A 22,023-nucleotide genomic window follows, 5' to 3' on the forward strand; every position below is an offset into this window, starting at 1 on the left:
CCATAGAATCGTCAGATAAAATGCCAATCTTAGACCATCTTTCCGATACTTTATATTACTTGACTACAGTATCAAGGTAGACAGCATTTAAAGGACTGCTCGTAAGTTAAGGTTTAGTCATTCCAGGCACTCTTTTTCTCCTGTTGGTCATTAAAATTTGGCCTGTAGCTTTTAGATCTCATTGATGTTTAAAGGTCAAGTAGGCTTGAAATTATTTTTTAACTTTTCTATCTTTAAAATTGCCATTTAATATTGTCTCATCTAAAAGCAAAAAGGCATCACAGTAATTATTGTCTGTTTCTCTTTGGTTTCCAGGGAAGACGAGGAAAAACAGGTCCTCCAGGAAAACCAGGCCCCCCAGGACCACCTGTGAGTAAACAGTAGGATGACTGTTCTTTAAGAGAGCCCCTCTTTCTTCCTGTGTATTTATCTATGGATTATTTTACTCCCCTGTGGCTAATTTCCATCTTTCTACTGTTTAAAATGGTTATACTCCTGGGATGCCTGGGTGGCTCAATCGGTTAAGCATTGGACTCTTAGTTTCAGCTCAGGTCATGATCTCATGGTCATGAGATTGAACCCCTTGTTGGGCTTCGTGCCGGTCATGGAGTCTGCTTGAGATTCTCTCTCTCCCTCCCCCGCTCCCCTTCCACCCACTCGCTTGATCTCTCTCTCTCTCTCAAATAAATAAATAAATCATTAAAAAATAAAAATAAAATAAAATGGTTATACTCCCTACACCTCCCACCACAACACAAACCACAAATTAAGGGAGGCTAGTAGCTGTCTGCACACCTCACCCACTTCTTTCTTACATGGACAGGAACCACTGTACTGCCTACATGAGCACCCTAAGCCAAGTCTCCAAGTAGATGAATCCTGATCTGAACCTACCTGGCTCCATCGCCTTAGTTTCTTAATGTCCAGGCTGGTAGTAAGTTAGATATCTGGAGAGGCATGTCCACTTTTCATGATATAACTGTTTTGTCAGTAGAATTTTGTGGAATGTTGTTGCTGAAGAGAGCTATAAAGATCTTCTAGCCAATTAGCTCATATTTTTCTTTACCCCAATCCTCTAGAAAATGTATTCCTTTTCTTGTGGTTCTGTCAATCCTTCGACCCATCAGAGTCTGATTTGTGTCCAGGCTACTCTAATGGCACTGTTCTCTCTTTGGTCACCAGTAATCTCTGAGGCGTGCGATTCCCTGGGCTCCTATCAGGCTTCATCTGATTTCACTGCTATACAGGAATTTACAGAGCTACCTGCTCTCTCCTTGAAACCCCCAGTTCTCTTGGTGTAGTGACATTGATTTTTTTTTCTCCTATCTCTGGGGCCATCCTTTTTTGTCTCCATTAACAGTGTTCTCTCCTCTCCTATCTATATGTTGCACGCATTAAACATTTCCAGTTTTTTGGGTTTTTTTATTTCAATCCAGACGTTCCTCCTGTGTTCCAGGCTCGTACTCTCCCACTTCTTGCTCACTGTCTCCACTTATAGGTCTCCTACACATTACAAAAGTAGCATGTTCCCAAACTAAACTCTAGAAATAATTCTAGATTTTTCTTTTTTCTCTCCCGCATTGTCCATATCCAAACAGCTCCTAAATCATGTCCGTTCTACCTCCGGATAACTCACAAATCCATCTCCTCCTCTCTTTCCTCATTGCCACTGCCTCCATTTGGCCCTTGTCACTTTGTATCTGTATTTTAGTAGCTGTCCCAGGGTGGGGCTCATTGCCTCTATCTTCTACGAGTGGAGTAATATCTCTCAATGATAATTCAGACTGTGTGACCCTTGGGCTTGAAATTCTAATACCTTCCCTCTCCTTCAAGGTGGATTCTACATCTTCTGCGTGTCATTCTGGGCCCTTCTTAGTTGGGCCTTGACTTCTCTTTGCCCATCCTCCTCTAAGTCCTTCCTTTGTAACCTGTAGTGTCATCTTCCCTTACTGTCTCAAAAATGCCATGCTTTGTGCAGCCAGAGGCCCAAGGAAGCTCTCCTCTGTCCAGCACTCATCTCAACCTCAGCCTTCCTACATAGCCTTTATCAGTGCTCTCAGTGTGTGAGGTGTCATCGTCCGCGATCCTTGCCATTGTAGACCTCCTGCACCACTGTAGCACATGGCACAGTGCTTCATACTGTTATTTTCTTCACAGGTCGGCCTGCTGCCCTGCAATTTTTTTGAACCTCTGTTTTATCACCATTGCCTAGCACAGTTTCTGTCATGTAGCATGTGATTATTAATTACTTAACGAACAAGTAAACAAATGAATATATTTTGTAGATACGAAAATGGAAACCAGAAAATAAGTGGCTTTCACCACCACTAGAGGGCTCCAGACCTAGCACCTTAGGAATTTCTTAGGATGCGGTAATGGATGGATGTGCCAAGTGATGAACAAGGTTGCTGTCCTGGCATTGATTTCATTTCATCCTCTTTCGCCATTCAAGTGAATTGTTCTATTGGTAATGTCCTGGCGTCAATGGATAGTGATTATAAAAGCAAGTGGGGAAAAAAGAGGCATAAATTGGAAGCAATTCTTTAAAGGAATTCGCTTCGTTGATTTTTATTCCAAATTTTCTGGCAAAACAGAGAACGTGTTGTAAGATTTGCAATAATTGTCTTGTGCTATAAAGAAGAAAAGCTGGTGAATGCAGACAGGCAAGATTAGACCTTCATGTAGCTTTCTAAACATATGATACTGCTTTTAAAACTGGATTAATTGTTGTCTCAAAGGAGGAATTTGAACGATGAAGGCTTTTGTGACAAGCCTGCCAAATGTCTAGGAAAGAAGATTACTCCAAGTCCTGGAATGAGTTCTCAACTATAGATCAACTGAGTTTACTGAAGAATTTAGAAGATTAAGAAGTATGCGATTCTATGAAAGAATTTATAATATTCAATTCCACCAGTTTTAGTTTATTGCCAGAGCATTTGGGGAAGAGAGGTACTTATTTTATTTCAAGTATTGGATTTAGAATTTCAACTCAGCTATGGGTCTGATACAGTGTTTGTTTTAAATCCTGAGTACACAGTATTTAAAAGTGGGTTTATTATCTTTTGTGATATAACAAAATACTGATTGTTTTTTTAATTTTATTATGTTAATCACCATACACTACATCATTAGTTTTTGATGTAGTGTTCCATGATTCATTGTTTGAGTATAACACCCAATGCTCCATTCAATACATGCCCTCTTTAATACCCATCACCAGGCTGACCCATCCCTCCACCCCCCTCCCCTCTAGAACCGTCAGTTTGTTTCTCAGAGTCCATAGTCTCTCATGGTTTGTCTCCCCCTCCGATTTCCCCCCCTTCATTTTACCCTTCCTACTATCTTCTTCTTTTTTTTAACATATAATGTATTATTTGTTTCAAAGGTACAGGTCTGTGATTCAACAGTGTTTTTCTTCATAGGTCAGCTTTTATTTTAAAAGAAAAGATCTTAAATAGCTCATTTTCTGTTTAAGAATTGTGGTTTATGGAAATTCTTCATCTTTTTGATTCTGCGATAACTCCTCCAGTTGACTAAAATATCTTTTCTCTAATATAAGTATTATCAAAACTTTATGTTGGGGTACGGTTTTCATCCTGTTTTGGTTTTTTTTTAAGTTGTTCAGATGACAGGTTGAATGGATGACCTGCATACCAGCATGCTGCAAAAAATCTTGCGAGGCACCTACTCATACTTACAGGACTTAGCTAAGGGCAACATTGCAAGGGAAGGCAAATTAATAGGCTCCCTACATTTTTCTATGCTATCTTCATGTTTAATTTTTCTGAACATAGTGTATTTTAGCAAGAGGACTGTTGTTTCTCAAATGGGTAGAAATAAACAGAGTTCTTTGAAAACAGTCCTTTTAAGATCATAGTAATTCAGATCTTAAGAAAATGAGCTTATAAAAACATCGACCTGCTCCTAATTTACACTGTTAAGTGATGTCACAAACATTTATTTAAGGCCTACCATGCACCTAATACTCTGTTAGGAGCGGGGCTTACAAAAATGAATAAGACATCATCCTTGCCCTCTGGGAATTCAAGTTTAGTTTACAGAAGTGTGAACAAAGGAAGAGAATTAGAAGAGATAGTGGTTGAGATGGTTTCCTTCAGGGAATTGACAAACCGAAGCGTAAAAATTGAGCCTTAAAAAAAGAAGGAATTCCTGCCAGTTACAACAGAACCTGGAGGACATTTTGCTAAGTGAAATAAACCAGTCACAGAAGGGCAAAGACTGCATGATTCCACTCATATAAGATCTCTACAATAGTGAAACTCAGAGAAGCAGAGAACACATTAGTGGTTGCCGGGTGCTAGGGGAAATGGGAGTTGTTATTCAATGGGTGTCAAGTTTCAGTCATGCAAGATGAAGTCGTTCTAGAGATCTGCCATACCACATCGTGCCTATAGAGTATCATGCACACTATCGTGCATTTTGAAGTTTGTTAAGAGTATAAATCTCATGTTAGGTGTTCTTACCACAAAACAAAACAAACACCTAAGAGACACAAGGAAACTCTGGTACCTATTGGATATGTCAATTACCTTGATTGTGATGAGAGTATCACAGATGTTTTCATAAGTCCAAACCCATCAAATTGTACACATTACATATGTTCAGTTGTTTGTATATCAATTATACCTCAATAAAACTGTTGAAAAAAAAGAGTTGAAAAGGAGCTGTCCAGTAAAACAAATAGAGGGGAAGGAGAGAGCAAACTGAGTACTGCTGGTGGAGGAAAGCAGCCTGAGCGAATACAGAGTACTGATGTTGAGCCCTGCCAGGTCCTGGTGAACCTCACATGAAGCCCCATGAGGCAGGTGAAACTATAAAAATTCATGGAGAGTTCTAAATGGGGAGTCCCATGGCCAGATTTCATTGATAACATCCCTCTAGTGGCAGGCATGGCAGAGTTGGATTGTTGAGCTTAGGCATGATTCACTGTGGCTATCATAGTATTTACTATTTTTTAAATTATCGGCAGAGCATTTTTTATCTCTTTCAGATGTCCCATGGAGCTATTTGTCTTTTGTGACAATTTATATATAGCTTAGGAGATATCCCCATTTATTTATGGACATATTTAGATCAAAATGTTGTTGTTTTTCACTTATTTGTCTTTTTCAACATTGTACCCTAAGTGAAAGAAGCCTACTTCACAGGAGGAAAGGAGGTAACAAGAGAAAGAAGGAAAGGTTGGTGAAGGCGAAAATCTTTCTAATTCAGATTTAGAGATGGTGTATGACTCACCCTAGTGGCTTGCATATGAGATTCCTAAAGCCCATGTTAGAATTTCTTATGACAATATGAAATAATTTTAAAATATTAATTTTATCTCTCTTAACAAACAGTAATCGAGTAATATGTAATATCCCTCAAGTGAGTGAATAGTATGTAATTTTAGCATATATGTTTGAGCAATTAGCCTTTAGAGAAGTTAGGGAGAAAAAATTTTATTCTGATCAGTGTGATTGTCTAAAAAGCAGCAAGATGACAGAGATCCTTTGATAACAATTTCTTCAAGAAAATGTTTTCCCTTTAGGATTTTAGAGATGTTCCCTAAATCAAAGGTAGTGTTGTTATTTTAAGGAATATCAATGAAGATTTTAAAAAATAGAACTGAAAGATATTTCTAATAGCCTGAAGCAACTCAAATAATTAAAACACTTTAACCAGTCCTTCTACTTGCAATTTTTTGTTCTGAAGTCAAATTTGTATTTTCTTACTTTCTTAAGAGACATTTTACCAAAAAGGTACATTTTTTACAAAGAATAATTTCCCACAACTTTCCATTTAGCATATAAATGACAACCATTTTCCCCCTTAAAGAGTGTATTTCCTAGGGGAAAAAATTCTAATAATGGAATATTTACTAAAAGTAGACCTATTGAACTATTATTATTAAATTGTCTTTTGAATTAGTGCTTCATCAAAGTCATATATATTACTCCAATTTAGTTCCCATATTTATTTTTTTTAAGATTTTATTTATTTAGTGAGAGAGAGAGAGAGAGAGGATGGGCAGAGGGAGAGGGAGAGAGAATCTCAAGCAGACTCCGCACTGGGCATGGAGCCTGACGTGGGGCTTGATCTCATGACTCTGAGATCACAACTTGAACCAAAATCAAGAGTCAGATGCTTAACCAACTGAGCCACCCAGGCACCCCTAGTTCCCATATTTAATAACAATTTTTACTCTGTTTGAGGAAGATTTAGTTGAAATATACATACATGTATTCTGCATAAAATAAGATTATTCTTAATCAAAATACTTGTAATTGAGGAGCAACTAAACTGGTTAACAGAGCTAGCCACAACTCTTTATGATGAACACATTTTTTATAAAATGTTAGTCCAATTTCCTATTAACAGGCAGAGCCGATCTTACCTATGCAAAGGAAAAAGCTCTCAAATTCCCCCAAATAATTTCTGCCATCTTGTTGTGAATGACTAACTCTTCATTTGAGGGAAACCATTAAGTAGAGATGTCTTAGATTGATAATACCTGCAAATACACTATGCTGAAGAGCAGTTTTTCAGAGAAGAAGCCTGAGAGCATTAAGTATCTCCCCAGGGAAGGAATACTACTAACTCCTGAGGAAACAGGTTCCAAAGAAAGGGATGGATCAGGAGAGTTTATTATAGTACTTGCTCTGCATGAGGTTCTCCACTGCCGGTGCCTTATGTAATCCTCACAACTGTGGTGCGATGTAGAAACGGTCCCATTTTATAATAGGATAAAGGATGCTTAGAAATATCCAGTAACATGCCCAAGATCACACAAGTGTAAGTGGGGGAACCAGAAGTGAAACTCAGGAGCTGATCTCTAAACCCATCTTTATTTCACTGGATCATGGATGTAAAAGACACGCTTCTAATTTATAATTTGACTAGGACCCGCCTTATTTAAACATTATACACAGAACGTGGCTTGATTTTCTCACCATAATCCATAGCACTGCAGTGCCTCAGGACAACGGGATAGTGTAAGAAGATTGTGAGGTACCCAGTCCACACTAGAGTGTCCTCAGGCAGTTCACTTGACATTTCCATGGCTAAGTTTCCTTTTCTGTAAATTCAAAATGATAGTGCCTGCCTCATCAACTTCGCACAGTTGCTAGGAGAAATCAATGCCATGTATGAGAAGATCTCTCTTGTAAATGTAAAGCTCTATCTAAGTATAACTGAGATCCATTCCTATTATTCTGAACATCCATCCACACATACAGTATTGTAGATAGAAGAGATCGTCCTGAATCTGCAATTGAACCACTACATTTTTTTCCCTTTTTATAGATTTCCCAAAACCCTGTTAACAAAAATGTAAATGTCTTTCAATGACTTGCTAAAATGAAAGATCTTGAGCTCTACATAAATATGGAATGCTTAGTCTACATTTGTAAATCTACTCATGAAGAGAGATGAAGGTTACTCATAGTCAGGTAATAATAACGGGGTCTAAGTATTCAGTGGTGTTTTTTTCTCTTCTGATTTACAGCCTCTTCCTTGCTTGTGGGACTTGTTCATCCACGATCTGAGCTGTTGCATTTTATTAGTTCTCTGAGTCTCAATTACTATCCCTCACACTCTAACAAAAATTTCTCTTTTTCTTTAAAGCCTTCCAGTTATCTGCATAGCATAAGCAATGGAAAATCGTGGTCTTGTGTTATGATAATGAGACTTGGAAAGTCTCAAGACTTAAAATGCCTTAGTTTATTTTAAAGTGTTCTGGTTTTTAGTTCCTTTAGAAAAGAGAGGAAAGCAGCTGGAAATGAGGCAGAGCAGGAGGGAAAGCAGGAGAATTTAACTAATGAGCCATTAAAGGAAGTATGTATTAGCCCACCCATTTGACATTAACTTTACTTCTCATTCATCATCCCTGTAAAAGTGTTTATTAAAAACCACATTAATTTTAAAACGTGTTATTATTTCTTTCTGTTACAGGCAGGGCTCTTGATTCTTTCATTTTTCCCCCCCGGCATTGTTTTTGTGCATTGTTTCATTATTGCAGTATGAGAATTGAGCAGTGGGCTCAAATGTGTCACATTTCAGTGCATAGCAATTTATGTTGAAAACAGTTTCAAGGAATTTGTAACGTGGGGCAGCAGCTCCCTCTACTGTTTCCACTGGAAAAGCTCTAAGCAAAGAACGACACTTCATAGCCCTCGGAGGAGGTCCAAGCTATGGAAATTTTCAGTGTTTGAAGATTAATTATAAATCTACATGATTTTCAAAATTATTTTCACGGGTGTTTTTTTAATTCTGTACTTATCTTATACTTTAAATAGAAATGCTATTTCATCCCCAGTCCCTTTCAATATGAATTTGATACACTCTTGAAGTGAAAACCCTTAGCTCATGGATATCTAAAATGCCCATCTATTGTAAAATGCTGATAAAACTCTACAGTGATTGTTTTGTGGGAGCTGACTCCAATGAAATGTATGCTTCTTTTCTAAAACCGCAATATGATTTAAAACAAATACTACTGTGTTATTTCTGTTTTCATTTTAACTTCAGTGTAAAAGAACTTCTCTCATCTTGAGAGCATGAGTCATTGCCCAGTTTGAAAGTTATGTTTGTACTGCCTTATACACAGTTAAAAGAGTAATCTAGGGTGTAATATTGAATTCATTTATTCAACAAATACTGATCATCTATCATGTGTGAGTCACTATTACAAACATTGAGCATACAGTAGTTTTTTTAAAAAAAACAAAATGTAGCAACAAACAAGCTACAGACAAGGTCTCTCCCTTTAGTAACTTACACTCGATTGTGTGTTGGGGGTAGCAGTGGTTAGTAAGAAATTCAACAGATAGCAAAACAGTTTCAGTTTAGGAGGTGACACAGGGGAACAAACTGGGCAATGTAAGAGTGATTTGGAAGAGTTGTTACTTCAGTTAAAATGGTCCAGGTGGCATCTTTGAGCATTTAGATGACGTTACTTGAGAAGGAGCTAGCCTGTGAGGGTCAGAGCAAGATCTTTCCAACCAGAAAGACCAGGACGTGCAAAGGGCCTGAGGTAGGAATGAGCTTGATATATCTAATGAACATAAAGGAACTAGGAGAAAAACAGTGCCAGAAAAGAAAAAAATGCTTCCTTTCTGGTAGTTTATGGGTTAGGTCAGATGAATAATCATAGCAATGAAAATATATGCCCTCAAAACACCATAGACCTAATGGCTTTCTGTGCCATATCCTATTATCCATCCCTTCAGATCTTCGATCTCCAACTTTATTGGCTATGAACTGAGAACTCAAGGTGCAAAGTTATTGTTTTCAGCATACAGCAAGGCCCACCTCTAAAACAAGTTAGTACCCCAAATTCATTTTGGACTACTGAATAAAGTGGATGACAAGAAATGTCTGATTTTTAACATTTAATTTCTGGTTAAAGCACCCTGGATGTGACTATCTACATTTTGAGGCTCATCATGTCTAAATGGGAATCCAGTTCATATTCTCAACATCCCTTTTAGAAACCTTGAACTGATTAGAGTTTTATCATGTTTCTCAGTTTTCCTTTCAGTGAAAAACCTCAGTCTCTTTGGTCTATTAAATGGCTAAAGGCCATGTACTATAATGATAATCTCTTCAGAGAAAATGAACCTAACCATTTATTTGAGTCAATGGGAATAGTAATTTCACTTCTTAATAAAAATAAGATGACTTCCTCAGATTTAAAAATAAAGACACATAAGACCTATAAAATGGAGACAGACATGGCCAGTTAATCATTTTTATTACCACTTGTCCCCTTACTAGGGTCATGGTCCCAGACAAAACAGCTGTTGCCACATTGCTGAAATTCCAGTGTCACCTTGTGTGGCCACAGAATGAAGAGACTTGCGTGTGAGGCCCCTGGGGGTTTCAGGTTGAGAATTTGAAAACTGGCACTCGGGTTCAATTCCCCAGTTACTTTTCTTTTTCTGTCCCTGTGAACAGCAGCAGGAGGACATTATTAGCCACTTTCTGACTTCCTAAGTTTTTTGCTAATAACAGCTACCGTCTGGAGGAAAAGGATTTTATCTTCCTATAGCCACTGACTCTTTTCATCTTGGATCATGTTATTGGAACCAACTATTAGGACTTCGGAATTGACAGGCATTGTGTATCACAATGATGGGACAAGAGATTTGATATTCTTGATATATGATCATTAAATTTGCTATTCCTTGGGCCACTGCATGGAGTAAGCACTATTTCTTTGTAGTAGGTAAACATTAAGGGTTTAGTAAACCTGATTGGCCTTTGAGAGATATTCAGAAAGGGAGACTGGTTTCCTAAATAATCTTACAGTTTGTATTGATGATATCATTTCCAAAAAGTATTTCCATACAGTATTTGATTTGACCACTGTCTGACTCTGTGAGGTAGGCAAGAAAGTTATCTCTGTTTTTTTTAAAGATTTTATTTATTTATTTGAGACAGAGAGAATGAGAGAGACAGAGAGCACATGAGAGGGGGGAGGGTCAGAGGGAGAAGCAGGCTCCCTGCCGAGCAGGGAGCCCGACGCGGGACTCGATCCCAGGACTCCAGGATCATGACCTGAGCCGAAGGCAGTCGCTTAACCGACTGAGCCACCCAGGCGCCCTATCTCTGTTTTAACAAGAACAAAGCTCTAGGCCTTGGGAAGTAGGGGCTCACCTAACTCCACGCAGTCAGTTTTCTCTACACAGCTACTACCTAGTAGAAAACTGTTGGGGTCAAAGGTGACTAGAGAAGCAACAAGTTTTCAGCATCACGTGGGAGGACCTGAAATATGGAAGGAAATATGGTAGAAAATAGGACTGGAAGGGGCTTCAGCTGTCTCTGTAATTTCATTAAAAAGTAAAGAGATCTGAAGCAAATATGGCAAATGGTTAGGATCTGACAACATTGGATTGTGGATTCATGAGAATTTATCATCTTCTTTTCTATACTTTTCAGCATGCTTGAAATATTCCAAATTTAAGAAACAGGAAAACCATCCTCTGGGCTAGGTTAATATTAGGGTAATATCACTGATAACTTCACTGGCCTAGAGTGTCAGCATCTTCTCTTTTGCCTGAAATCCTTTGTAGGGGACTGTGTGTTTTAAAAATAAAATTATTACGTCTTTTTTTTCTAGTACTTCACTGAATGTGCCCTTTGCAACCTTGGGGTTCAGTTGAGCCAAAAATCATCATCTGCAGATTTATCATTCCTACACCTATAGATCAGAGAGAAACCTTGATGTCACACATTTGAGCTGAAGTAAGACTATAATCACAGCAAAGTAAACCTACAGATTGTTCATTTTGCTGTTTGCCAGAGTTGTCCAGAATGTCCCCAACTATTCAGATTTTGTACCAGCTCTTGGCCTCTGTGTCACTTGGCAGTGTATACGCCAGGGCCATCAGCCTGGTTAGCTTAAGTCCCAGCAGTTGGCCTTGGAAATCGCATTTTCTCTGCACAGGCAGCATTGTCATCCTACCAACGCTTTTACTATTTTTTTTTAAAGATTTTATTTATTTATTTGACAGAGAGAGACAGTGAGAGAGGGAACACAAGCAGGGGGAGTAGGAGAGGGAGAAGCAGGCTCCCCACCGAGCAGGGAGCCCGATGCAGGGCTCAATCCCAGGACCCTGGGATCATGACCCGAGCCGAAGGCAGACACTTAACGACTGAGCCACCCAGGCGCCCCCGAAAGTTTCTTTTTTTAAAGAGATTTTATTTATTTGACAGAGAGACAGTGAGAGAGGGAACACAAGCAGGGGGAGTGGGAGAGGGAGAAGCAGGCTTCCCGCGGAGCAGGGAGCCCGATGCGGGGCTCGATCCCAGGACCCTGGGACTATGACCTGAGCCAAAGGCAGACGCTTAACCACTGAGCCACCCAGGGGCCCCACCCTACCAATGCTTTTAAAGAGAATGAATGTTATCACCTAATTACATAAATGAAAACTCAAAGCATTGATAGGTGCAGGCAGTGTAAGCCAACTTTCCTCCTGATTTGATTCCTGAGGTCACACGAGGGGGTGGAGGCACACTCATTCTCCAGGTATGGTTTTGGTTGGTGGTGAGCTTTGGGGGACACCACTGGATACAAATAATTTGTTTCACACACCTCCATTCTTACTAGTTTTCATACCCCTGTGGTTTTTATCACCTTGCACTGGGTCAATGATGTTGTTCCTGTGGGGTGGCAAGCCACTCTCAAGATTCCTGCTGCTCCTATATTGCAGGGAGCTGACTAATGATATTTTTCCTTGTGCAGGACATACTGGGGAGAGATGAGTCTGACACATTTTATGGATGGATAAGCAGAATAGCAGTGTTGGGGGAGGAATCATTATTTTTCTAACCATCATGCCATGGAAATCAGTCAAAAATGTCCCACACTATCAATAATGCAGTGGGCTTTATACCAATTAGATTGATTTGTTTCATGGTGTCAGGAAAAAAATAAGCTCCTTTGAAAATGATTTTTGTCTCCCTTGGAAAATAAAGTGTTAAAAACTTATGAGCTTCATAGCATAATTTAGAAAATCTGCTTTTATGAAATGAGTTAATTATACCCATTGAATGCATTCACTGTCACAGTCTCATCCTCCCACTCCTGTTCCAAAATGACAAGTAAAACCAGGGACTGTGCAATTTTGGAAAACAATCAGGTCACATATTGAGTATTTTGCTTATTCATACAACCATAAACTGCCTATGCTTGAGTTCCCTCAATTACACAGCTCAGTATGCAGGCCAGAAGAGACAAGCCCAGCTCAAGTGAGCACTTCCTGGAATACACAGAGGAATGAGTTTGAAAAATGTCCAAAGTGGCAGATGTGAAAAATTCTCATTCAAGATCTAGAAGCTGCTTTTGCTGCAATTCCTCACCTGTTAATCGCGCTGCTTCTGAACTTCTGAACCAGGGATGCTGGCAATATCTTAGATTGAAACACTTAGGAGCTATTGATCTTTCCAAGTATGGTGCAGGTGTATGCCACTGTGGTGGGGGAAACTGGCTCAGACAAGAGAAGATGGATCACACAGATCACAGTGTTGCTCAGAATTTCCAGAGATTCACCAAGAATGAACGTGTGGCCGCTGGCTTCTAACAAAAGTATTACTTTTATTCGAGGATGTCCCTGAAAGATGTCCTTGATGAATGCTTAAACCCATGTATTGTTGTATCACTTAAATGCTTCAGATTTCAAGAATGCTAATACACAAATCTCTCTTCCACAACAAATACAATGGCACTGTTGTAGTCTTATTTGAAGAGTATTTCATTTTCTCCACTAAGTGTGACAGCTTTCCCATGACTGTTCATCACAGCAATTTCACACTCATAGAATTTCAACCTATCAAAATCATCTCCAAGCATTACTACTCTCTTGGTTAGCTCATCTTTTTCCACCAACTATGACCATTTTTATTTCTCCTTTTCTTCTCTCATCCCATAAATACTAGGCCTCATTTGGTGTTATTTGAATTCCAAAAGTTACTTAAGATGCTGATTACCATTGCTTGCTTGCTTGCTTGCTTTCTTCAGAAATCTCCCTCTCTTGATCTCTCTCTAATCTAAGCCCTCCATGATTTTAACATTTCTTGTGTCTGTATGTGGTTCCTCTCTCTTCTCCTTACCCTTCTTCCGTTCTGGCCACTTTCCTCTTGATCTCTTCTTGTCATCCAAATCTTTGAAGATGTGTGTCTACACTGTGTCCCAGAGCAATCTTTGCTTGGCCCTTACTGATTCTGTATCTCATTAAGGGATTCTGTAATCTTTTATCATAGAATTCCCTACTTGATTCTTATAACCAGCTTTAAGATAATTGACATTTTATTTTCCTATCTGGCCACCCTCTCATTGTGAAGCAGATAAAGGAAAGTGTTAAAATATCAAAGCTATGAGGTCAGGCTGACTTGGGTTGGAATCTGGCTCTTATCCACTAGGTGTGTGATCTTGGGTAAGTTAGTTAACCTTTTGTTATGTAAAATAAGGATAATGCCTACCTCGCTGGGTTGCTGTAGAGTAAAACGCAGTAATATATGTCCCTTGCCACACAGTTATTAGTTTCAAAGCCTAACCATTTTTATTTATTAATATTATTATTATTTCATTTTATCATTCTCTGCCATCTGCATATTATTTTCTTCCTTCTTTCTCTTGATTTCATTCAAGGTCTACCATTTCTGAAGCAAAAATGTTGATACTTTGCCCACTTTGTACATTTTCACTCTCGTGTAACTTTTTCTTCTATCTGCTTCGCTCCTCTCCTGTTTTTCTCTGTTCAAGTCTTTACAGAGTAAACTTCATCTAAGAATGTTAACCTAAGTATATTCGTTGACATATTAGTCATCCAAAAAAATCTCAGTAGATTCAATTTTCAGTGTGGATGAAAACATCTATTTAAGGATGAGGGCACTTTCAGTTTCATGATTGTATCTTTATGTATTGGCCAAATAAATGAAATATGTCCTGATTCGCTTGAAACCTGAGTTTTCCTTGAGCTTATTCTGAGTCCTCATCTCTTACAACCAAAGTTAATCTTAAGACTTAGCACAAAAGAAGTAACATCATTCCTCAGAACCTGGTGCCAGAAAGCAAGAGCCCTGGGTTGATAATGGTACAAGGAAAGAATCAGCTTCCAGGGTCTTCATCCTCCTTCTTCTGTACCACTTCCTCTTTTACTATCTTCTCCTGTCCCTACTCCCCAAGTACCATGCCCTTCACTCTTCTCTTTCTCTGTCCCATTCAATTTGCTCTCAGGAAATATTTAATAAATGATTCATAAGAATATATTAGAATGGAACAACTCTTAGACTTGATTCTACCATTTGCTTATTATGTGATTTAGGGGAAAAATCTCTCCATTTTTTCATGTTAGATGAAGAATATAATAATACCCACTTCAGTTATTGTAAGAATCAAATAAGATAACATGTTTTGAAATCACATTAACATGTCATCCAAGAAAATACACGAAAACAAATTTAAAATTATCCAGAGTTGTATAAATATGAAACAGTATTACATCTACCGGGAACATTTACATTTAAGCTGGTGATAAAACCCAAACAAATAAATCAAACTTTCTCTATGAAGTTTTAGGAATAAACCAGAAAGTGGGTGAGATATTCTCAGGAATAAGAGTTCCTTTCCAGGAATCTTAAAATTTACCCCGTACATACTATCTGGCCACATTCCCATTGTAATCCCAAAAAGGAGAGCTTGAGGAATCTATGTTGAAATGTAAACATATTTCACTTAGCATAATCCCCTCCATGTACTATATGTTGGCTAACTGAACATAATAAAAAATAAAAATTTAAAAATTAAAAAAAAAGAAATGTAAACATAGTATGAACACTCAGTGAATCTTCTCCTGGCTTCAGAAATCATCATTATGCAGTTTGAGAGTTTTCAGAAATTTTGAGGGGTCGGGGGGAGGAATATTGCTATCTCATTAGTCACTAAAAATTTATAGCAGAATCATTCTTAGAAAAATAATCCACGATAAAAATTATAACTGTGTAACTTAGATAATTAAATCCCAAGAGACAAAAAAATTTCATTTAGAGCAAATATTTAAGATAAATAAGAGGTTCTGTGTTTAAAAGAAAGAGGAATTGATTTCCCAAATATTTTCTATCTAAAGAATATTATCAATTTTTCTCTGAGTTAGAATACAACTTTCTATGTTGTAATTCTGGTTAAAAATCCATCCATAAGCTCTTTTCTACTTAACTAGAGCTCACTGCAGCTTTGTTTTCAATTATTTAGCCAGATTCTTAGATTAATCTAAATCTGTTGGCCCTATCTTCTATGAGTTTGAAAGCAGCAAGACTTATGCTAGGTTCACTACCATTGCTAACTGAAACCAAAACCAACAAGCAAGAAGTCGGCTTTCCCCGCACATTTTTTCTTGGAGAAACAATAATTCTAATGAATTTGGCAAACCTTGGTGGAGATGGGAGAGATACTATGTACCACATCCCGAGTTATGATAAGAAAAACAGATTGAAACTCCTTGTTTCATTCCAACAAGAAAACAGGTGTAACAGCCCCCATGATCAATGTAAATGTGCTTTATATATACTAAGTTATATATAATATTATAGATGTAAATGTATAAGAGAAAACATTAGCTGTTCCAGCGATTACTATATATTGAAATATGCTTTGTCTTACCATTCCTATGAATGAGTTTAGGCTTCCTCATGATATATTTTTTTTTAATACCACGGGAAGAATAATTACAGTTCTCTGCCTTTTCTACCAGCCATTAGAAATGGAAAATATTTCTTGAAAATTAGCCCAAATGACTTTCCAATAATAAGCTTTCTATCTGTTCTTATTGCAAAGCTATTTTTTAACATGTTTTGAAGCTCGTTGATTAGTACAGCTTTCCTCACAGAGGTTTTGGTATTTTGAAGGTTGTGACTGAAATTAACTGGAAACCCACAGGGCCAGAAGGCAATTATTATAAAACCTGAGAATATGTATTTGTGAATCCTGAAAGGAGCCCCTAACAAGAGATTGAACAGCTATGGGGCTTGGAAATAAGGGGCACCAAGATGGCTCAAGAAGGCTTAGTCAGCAGTGATGAAGAACTAAAGGATGCTTTTAGAGAAAAGGAAAAAAGGGAAATGGTTCAGGAGGGAGGATCAGAGAGGAGGCAGAGTAACTGTGGAGCCATGGAGATTTTGATTCAGAATACTAGGGGGTGATAAAGCTGAATCAAAAGGTCTTAGCCCTGACTTGCATAGAGAGCTTACACCAAAGACCAGGGAAAGGAAAAAAAAAAAGGGAAAAGTAGAGTTCTTTAAGCTCTGTGTACTGCATGAACTGAAAAGTAAAAGTACAGCCAAGACCAGGTTTGAAGAGTGTGGTTTTTAACACAGAAAACTCTGGCCATCTCTTAAACTTAGGGAATCTGTAGCCAAAACAGAAATCTGCTAAGGTGAAGATAATGCAAACAGCTCATTATTTTCACACTACGCATTTGATGACGTTGGTGTCAGACACCATGATACTTCTGTTTTCCACCTCTAGCAAGATTTTAGTAAAAACAAACAAACAAAAAAACCTTTAAATGCTATAAACTATTGCTGAGAGTATATGCTCCCAAATTGAATGTAGCATTAATTCACTTCATCACACCAGGTATGGTTCTTTGCAGTAGGAAACATCAGGATCTCTACCCATACCAGGTTTATAGACCTCTCAGATAATTACACAGGAGCCCAGTTGGGTTCTGAACAGGTGTGTCTCCCTGGAGTTCATGAGCATTTGAAAGGTGCTCTGTAATTGTGTACTCATCACATTAACCAAGATGTCCTATGTCTCCCAACCCAATACAGATAGAGTGGAGCAGAGCTGCATAAAAGATAGATAGACATTGTATAGCCATGATTTCTGTATAGCTATGTATAGGTCACTGTCATGAACAAGATATTGGGACTTTTCTTTCCATAATCCTTCAACTGCTTTTCCTAGTGGAGTGGCTGAGAACATTAGCCGAGGCTGACGTGGCCTCCGTAGCTAGCCTTCATTCTCCACTGGGCCTTGGTCATCTAAGCAATTCCTTGATGAGTCTTCATAAATGCAGACCTTAGAGAAAGTGACCTCTCAAGTGTCCTGGAACATCTACTAACACCATGTGGTGCCAGGAGACCTGTCACTTACCACAAGTCTTTAACTTCTTCCTTAGAGTTGATTGATAGTCTGTAAGACTGACAGCTCTTACTAAACTTAGAAACAAATGACTCATTGGACCTTTTCCAGCCATGCATTTGTACCAGAATAGAAAAGAGGAAAATATTTCGCACATCTCTTGGGGATGTGGCTCTAGGACAGCCAATTCTAAGACCCCAGGGTCTATACTGGTCTTCCAGCAGTCAAGAGAGAGTTGCTCTGGGCATCTATATGCATAGTGTTTCTCTTACCATCACTCTGCCCACATTGATTGAGGTGGTTTCTTTTGCCAGTTTCAGAACAACCGGGGAGCCATGGCCAGGCAGGCTGCAGTCAGGGCAGAGGTAGGCTGCCTGAGGACTCTCCACTGGCGTCTTTTTTCAGTCATTGCATGGCTTCTTTAGCCCTCGGGGAGAATTTGTGTAAAGGACTGCCTTCAGGGTAGACAGTTAGCTGTAAATCTCTGTTACATTAAACCTAGGATCTGTGATACCCAGAGTATCCTACTGACTAAAAGAACAAGAAAGAAAATGTCATCATAAATGCTCATCGGTAGATTAGGTAGTAGAGCCTAAAACTTCAGATCGACCCCATTTGGAGCAGTACTTTGTGGATTTGACATTTTATGGCAAGAATAAAACATATAAAAATATGGAAGTAACTTTTATAGGTTTATTAATCTTGTGTATATCTGAATCATACTGTTCAGGCTTTTCTATTGGCCAGGGACTCTGTTCAGTGAGCTGTGCTTCTGCTATTGTTTTTAGAAGGAGAAGCAGCACTGAGCCCTCCTGCCCTATCCCCAGTGGTACGTTCAACAGCAAGATCAGGATCCTGGATGAGGAATATGCTCTGGGTTTATGTAATATGGCTATACACTGAGAGCACATAACCAGTCCGTAAAAGATCAGACCTAATTCTCACCCAATTTTTGCTCTCCCGTTATTTTTACTATTCTCATCCACGCTGCTACCTGTTCTGTGCCAGGTAACCCCTACCATTCTGTTCATTCTCCTCTTTATTTTTCCATACTGACTTCCAGAGCCCCCTCAAAATTTCCCACTTTTTATATTCTCTGACCACCTGCTCTCCCAACCTCTGCAAACAAAGATAAGATGCATTTTGAGTATAGTTGTGGGTTGGGAGGAACTTGGGGGAATACTTAGGCATAATATCCCTATCATGGGTTGTAAGAATGTATGAAGATAGATGGGAGATGCAAAGAATAGTTCGGGGGACCTCCTTCATCTATGTAGTGGGACTACATCTAAAGACAAAGTGTTTATATCTTCCCCTCCTACACCAATCACATTGCTGGCTCATAAGAAGTGCTAAGTACAAGTTCTGTTGATTTTTTTTTTCAATTTCAGTATGTTAAGTAGAACATGAAAGAGTGATCACCCAGTATTCTCTAAGGCACAGTCAACATGATAAAAAAAAAATGACTACAGGGTGCCTGGGTGGCTCAGTTGTTTAAGCGACTGCCTTCGGCTCAGGTCATGATCATGGAGTCCCAGGATCGAGTCCCACATCGGGCTCCCTGCTCAGCAGGGAGTCTGCTTCTCCCTCTGACTCTCCCCCCTCTCATGTTCTCTCTCTATCATTCTCCCTCTCAATAAATAAAAAAAAAAAAAATCTTTAAAAAAATGACTACAAAATTATTTTAGGCTGTGAGTGTGCTTTTAAATTAAGATAGGAGAGTGGATGAGAACTAAGTTTGTGTCTAGGCTACCTATGTTAAATATTAGTCTTGCCACTTACCAGTGGCGTGACCTTGGGCCAATTAACAATTTCTAACCCTCATTTCCTATATCTTCGAATAGGAAATAATGATGGTATATACCGCTCAGTGTCACTGTAGGGATTAAATGAGTTAATCCACATAAGATCTCTAGTATAATGCCTGGCACACAATAAATACGTTATAAATGTTTGCTATTCTTATTTGATTGATTCTTCTGCTCTGTTTGAGAGACGGTATGATCCTGCTATATTTGGGAGCCCTAATTATTAATACTTTCAATGAGGATGAATGTGTATGAAGCTAAATTTACCCACCACATCACTATTCTTTGATCTCATTAGCCTTATTATCAACACGCATTCACCATTCACCAAATGCCTACTATGCATATATCCATAAGCCACCTGTTGATGCTACTACAATATGATACCTAAAATTTCTCCTTGCCACATTATATAGCTGCAGAAAGAGCAATGCGTAAGCAATCTCAAGCTTCCTGATTTTCAAGAATGAGTTTTTATTTTGCATCTTCTTGGCTAGAAACTTTTTGCAAAAACTCCTACCCAATGATTGCTTTCCTCATTACTTCATCTAACTGACCTAGAATACAGAACGCTGGCAAATAGAAAAAGAAGAGAAAAAAAATATAGTGCCATGAGAATTCTTTTCTGACATTAGCTCTGTTTTTATTTCAGCAAAGTAACAACATCGTTTGTCTTTCCAATCATACTTGACTCCATTACCCGTGAGGCCTATTATTTTCTCAAGAGTTATATCAAACTGCTTCCAGACATCCATCATTACATCATTGTATCTGCTGCATTTAGTGGCGCAATGCAAAGGTTTCACATTAGAAAAGACCTTCAGACACAAGCTGTTCATAAGAAATACCAGTCATAAATGTTAACTGACATTAATTTTTTCAGTATACTTAAGGTGTTTCTCCTATCAGTGAGTACAGCTAGTAATTGTTCCTTAAAATTTTCTTCACTTTTCAAAGTTTTTATTTCCTTGTAAAGAAAATAATTTTGTATAACAGTGGTGTTTGATTTGCTCAATCATAGTCTTTCTTTGTGTTATCTTCTGAGGTAAAATGTAAAGAGCTTTGCCTCTGTAATATTTTCTCTCCTCTGAGGAGTTTTCGAGGTCAAGATGAAATATGCAGTCTCTTTTCTGACATTGCTGACTCTCTCTTGGCTTGAACTACTTGATTTAAAATAATGCTAAGCTTTGTATTTTCTTATGGCCCTCTCCCCCAAAGTGTAATCCCTGAAAACTCAGAAACTCTCTTCTTCTTCTCTATCTGGAAGTTTTAGGGACAGATGAATGTCTTCTTCCCTGTCTACCCAAAGCTCACAAGGTGCTTAGTGAACGCTCCATGTCAGCTGAAGACTATGAGCATCTGAATGTCTTAAATCTGAGGTTTTTGAACAGATATCTTTTTCTGGTCTGAAATTCCATGTGCAGCCATTTTCACTCAACCAATTCAAAAGAATATTTCTCCCATATTTTCTCAGTTAATAACACATGGGCACACATTTCTATAATATATTGATCAAAGCCCTGTAAGAAGTGTCAAAAATAAACTGAACCTACAACCTCTTCCCCGGAGGAGTTTTACAGGTACAATATTTTTTAATAAAGAATATGCTGATGGCTGACCTTCTGATAAAATGTTACACTTTCCCACTTAGGACCTCTCTTTGGATTCATGCAGGATTTAACCTAGAAGTACCTTTAGGAACCTGATAAGTTATTGCTCCTGTAATTCTCTGTTAATTAGAATATTTGACTAAACAAATGCTTACTTTTTCTTAACTAAGATTTCAAGAATTCTTAGATACATTATTTAAATTCACGTTGTTTTGGTAAATGTTCACACCTTTCTCTTTATTTCTAATACAGGGACCTCCTGGAATACAAGGAGTACAACAGACTCTTGGATATTATAATAAGGTATGGCTTCTCTTTTTCACATCTTATATACACAGACATTTTATGTAATCATATTTTTGAAAAAACACTTATTAATTCCTAACTGCTCAGACTCTGAAACATGATCACATATACTTAATATCTTTCCTCACTGAAAGTATGTTTCAAAAAAATGTATTTTGCTCAGCATCTTTTCACAAAATCAGCATTTTATTTTTATAAATTTTTTATTATGTTATGTTAATCATGCATTACATCATTAGTTTTTGATGTAGTGTTCCATGATTCATTGTTTGCATATAACACCCAGTGCTCCATTCAGTACATGCCCTCTTTAATACCCATCACCAGGCTGACCCATCCCCCCATCCCCCTCCCCTCTAGAACCCTGAGTTTGTTTCTCAGAGTCCATAGTCTCTCATGGTTCGTCTCCCCCTCCGATTTCCCCCACTTCATTTTTCCCTTCCTTCTATCTTCTTATTATTTTTTATTTTTTAACGTATAATGTATTATTTGTTTCAGAGGTATAGTTCTGTGATTCAACAGTCTTACACAATTCACAATGCTCACCATAGCACACACCCTCCCCAGTGTCTATCATCCAGCCACCCCATCCCTCCCACCCCCCACCACTCCAGCAACCCTCAATTTGTTTCCTGAGATTAAGAATTCCTCATAT

The 22,023-nt window shown here is 38.3% G+C and overlaps 1 protein-coding gene across 1 annotated transcript in view; it reads left to right on the forward strand.

Moving 5' to 3' along the window:
• The window catches only part of LOC102728278 (uncharacterized), a 249,854-nt gene that overhangs the window by 202,492 nt on the left and 25,339 nt on the right, over positions 1–22,023 (forward strand). The window contains exons 16-17 of the mRNA XM_081829350.1: positions 316–369; positions 21,315–21,365. Coding sequence (XP_081685476.1) covers positions 316–369; positions 21,315–21,365 — 105 coding nt within the window. The remainder of the gene's footprint in view (positions 1–315; positions 370–21,314; positions 21,366–22,023) is intronic.

This window comes from Leptonychotes weddellii, chromosome 8 (genome assembly GCF_054177405.1).
Source record: "Leptonychotes weddellii isolate Sample4059 chromosome 8, ASM5417740v2, whole genome shotgun sequence".
NCBI lineage: Eukaryota > Metazoa > Chordata > Mammalia > Carnivora > Phocidae > Leptonychotes > Leptonychotes weddellii.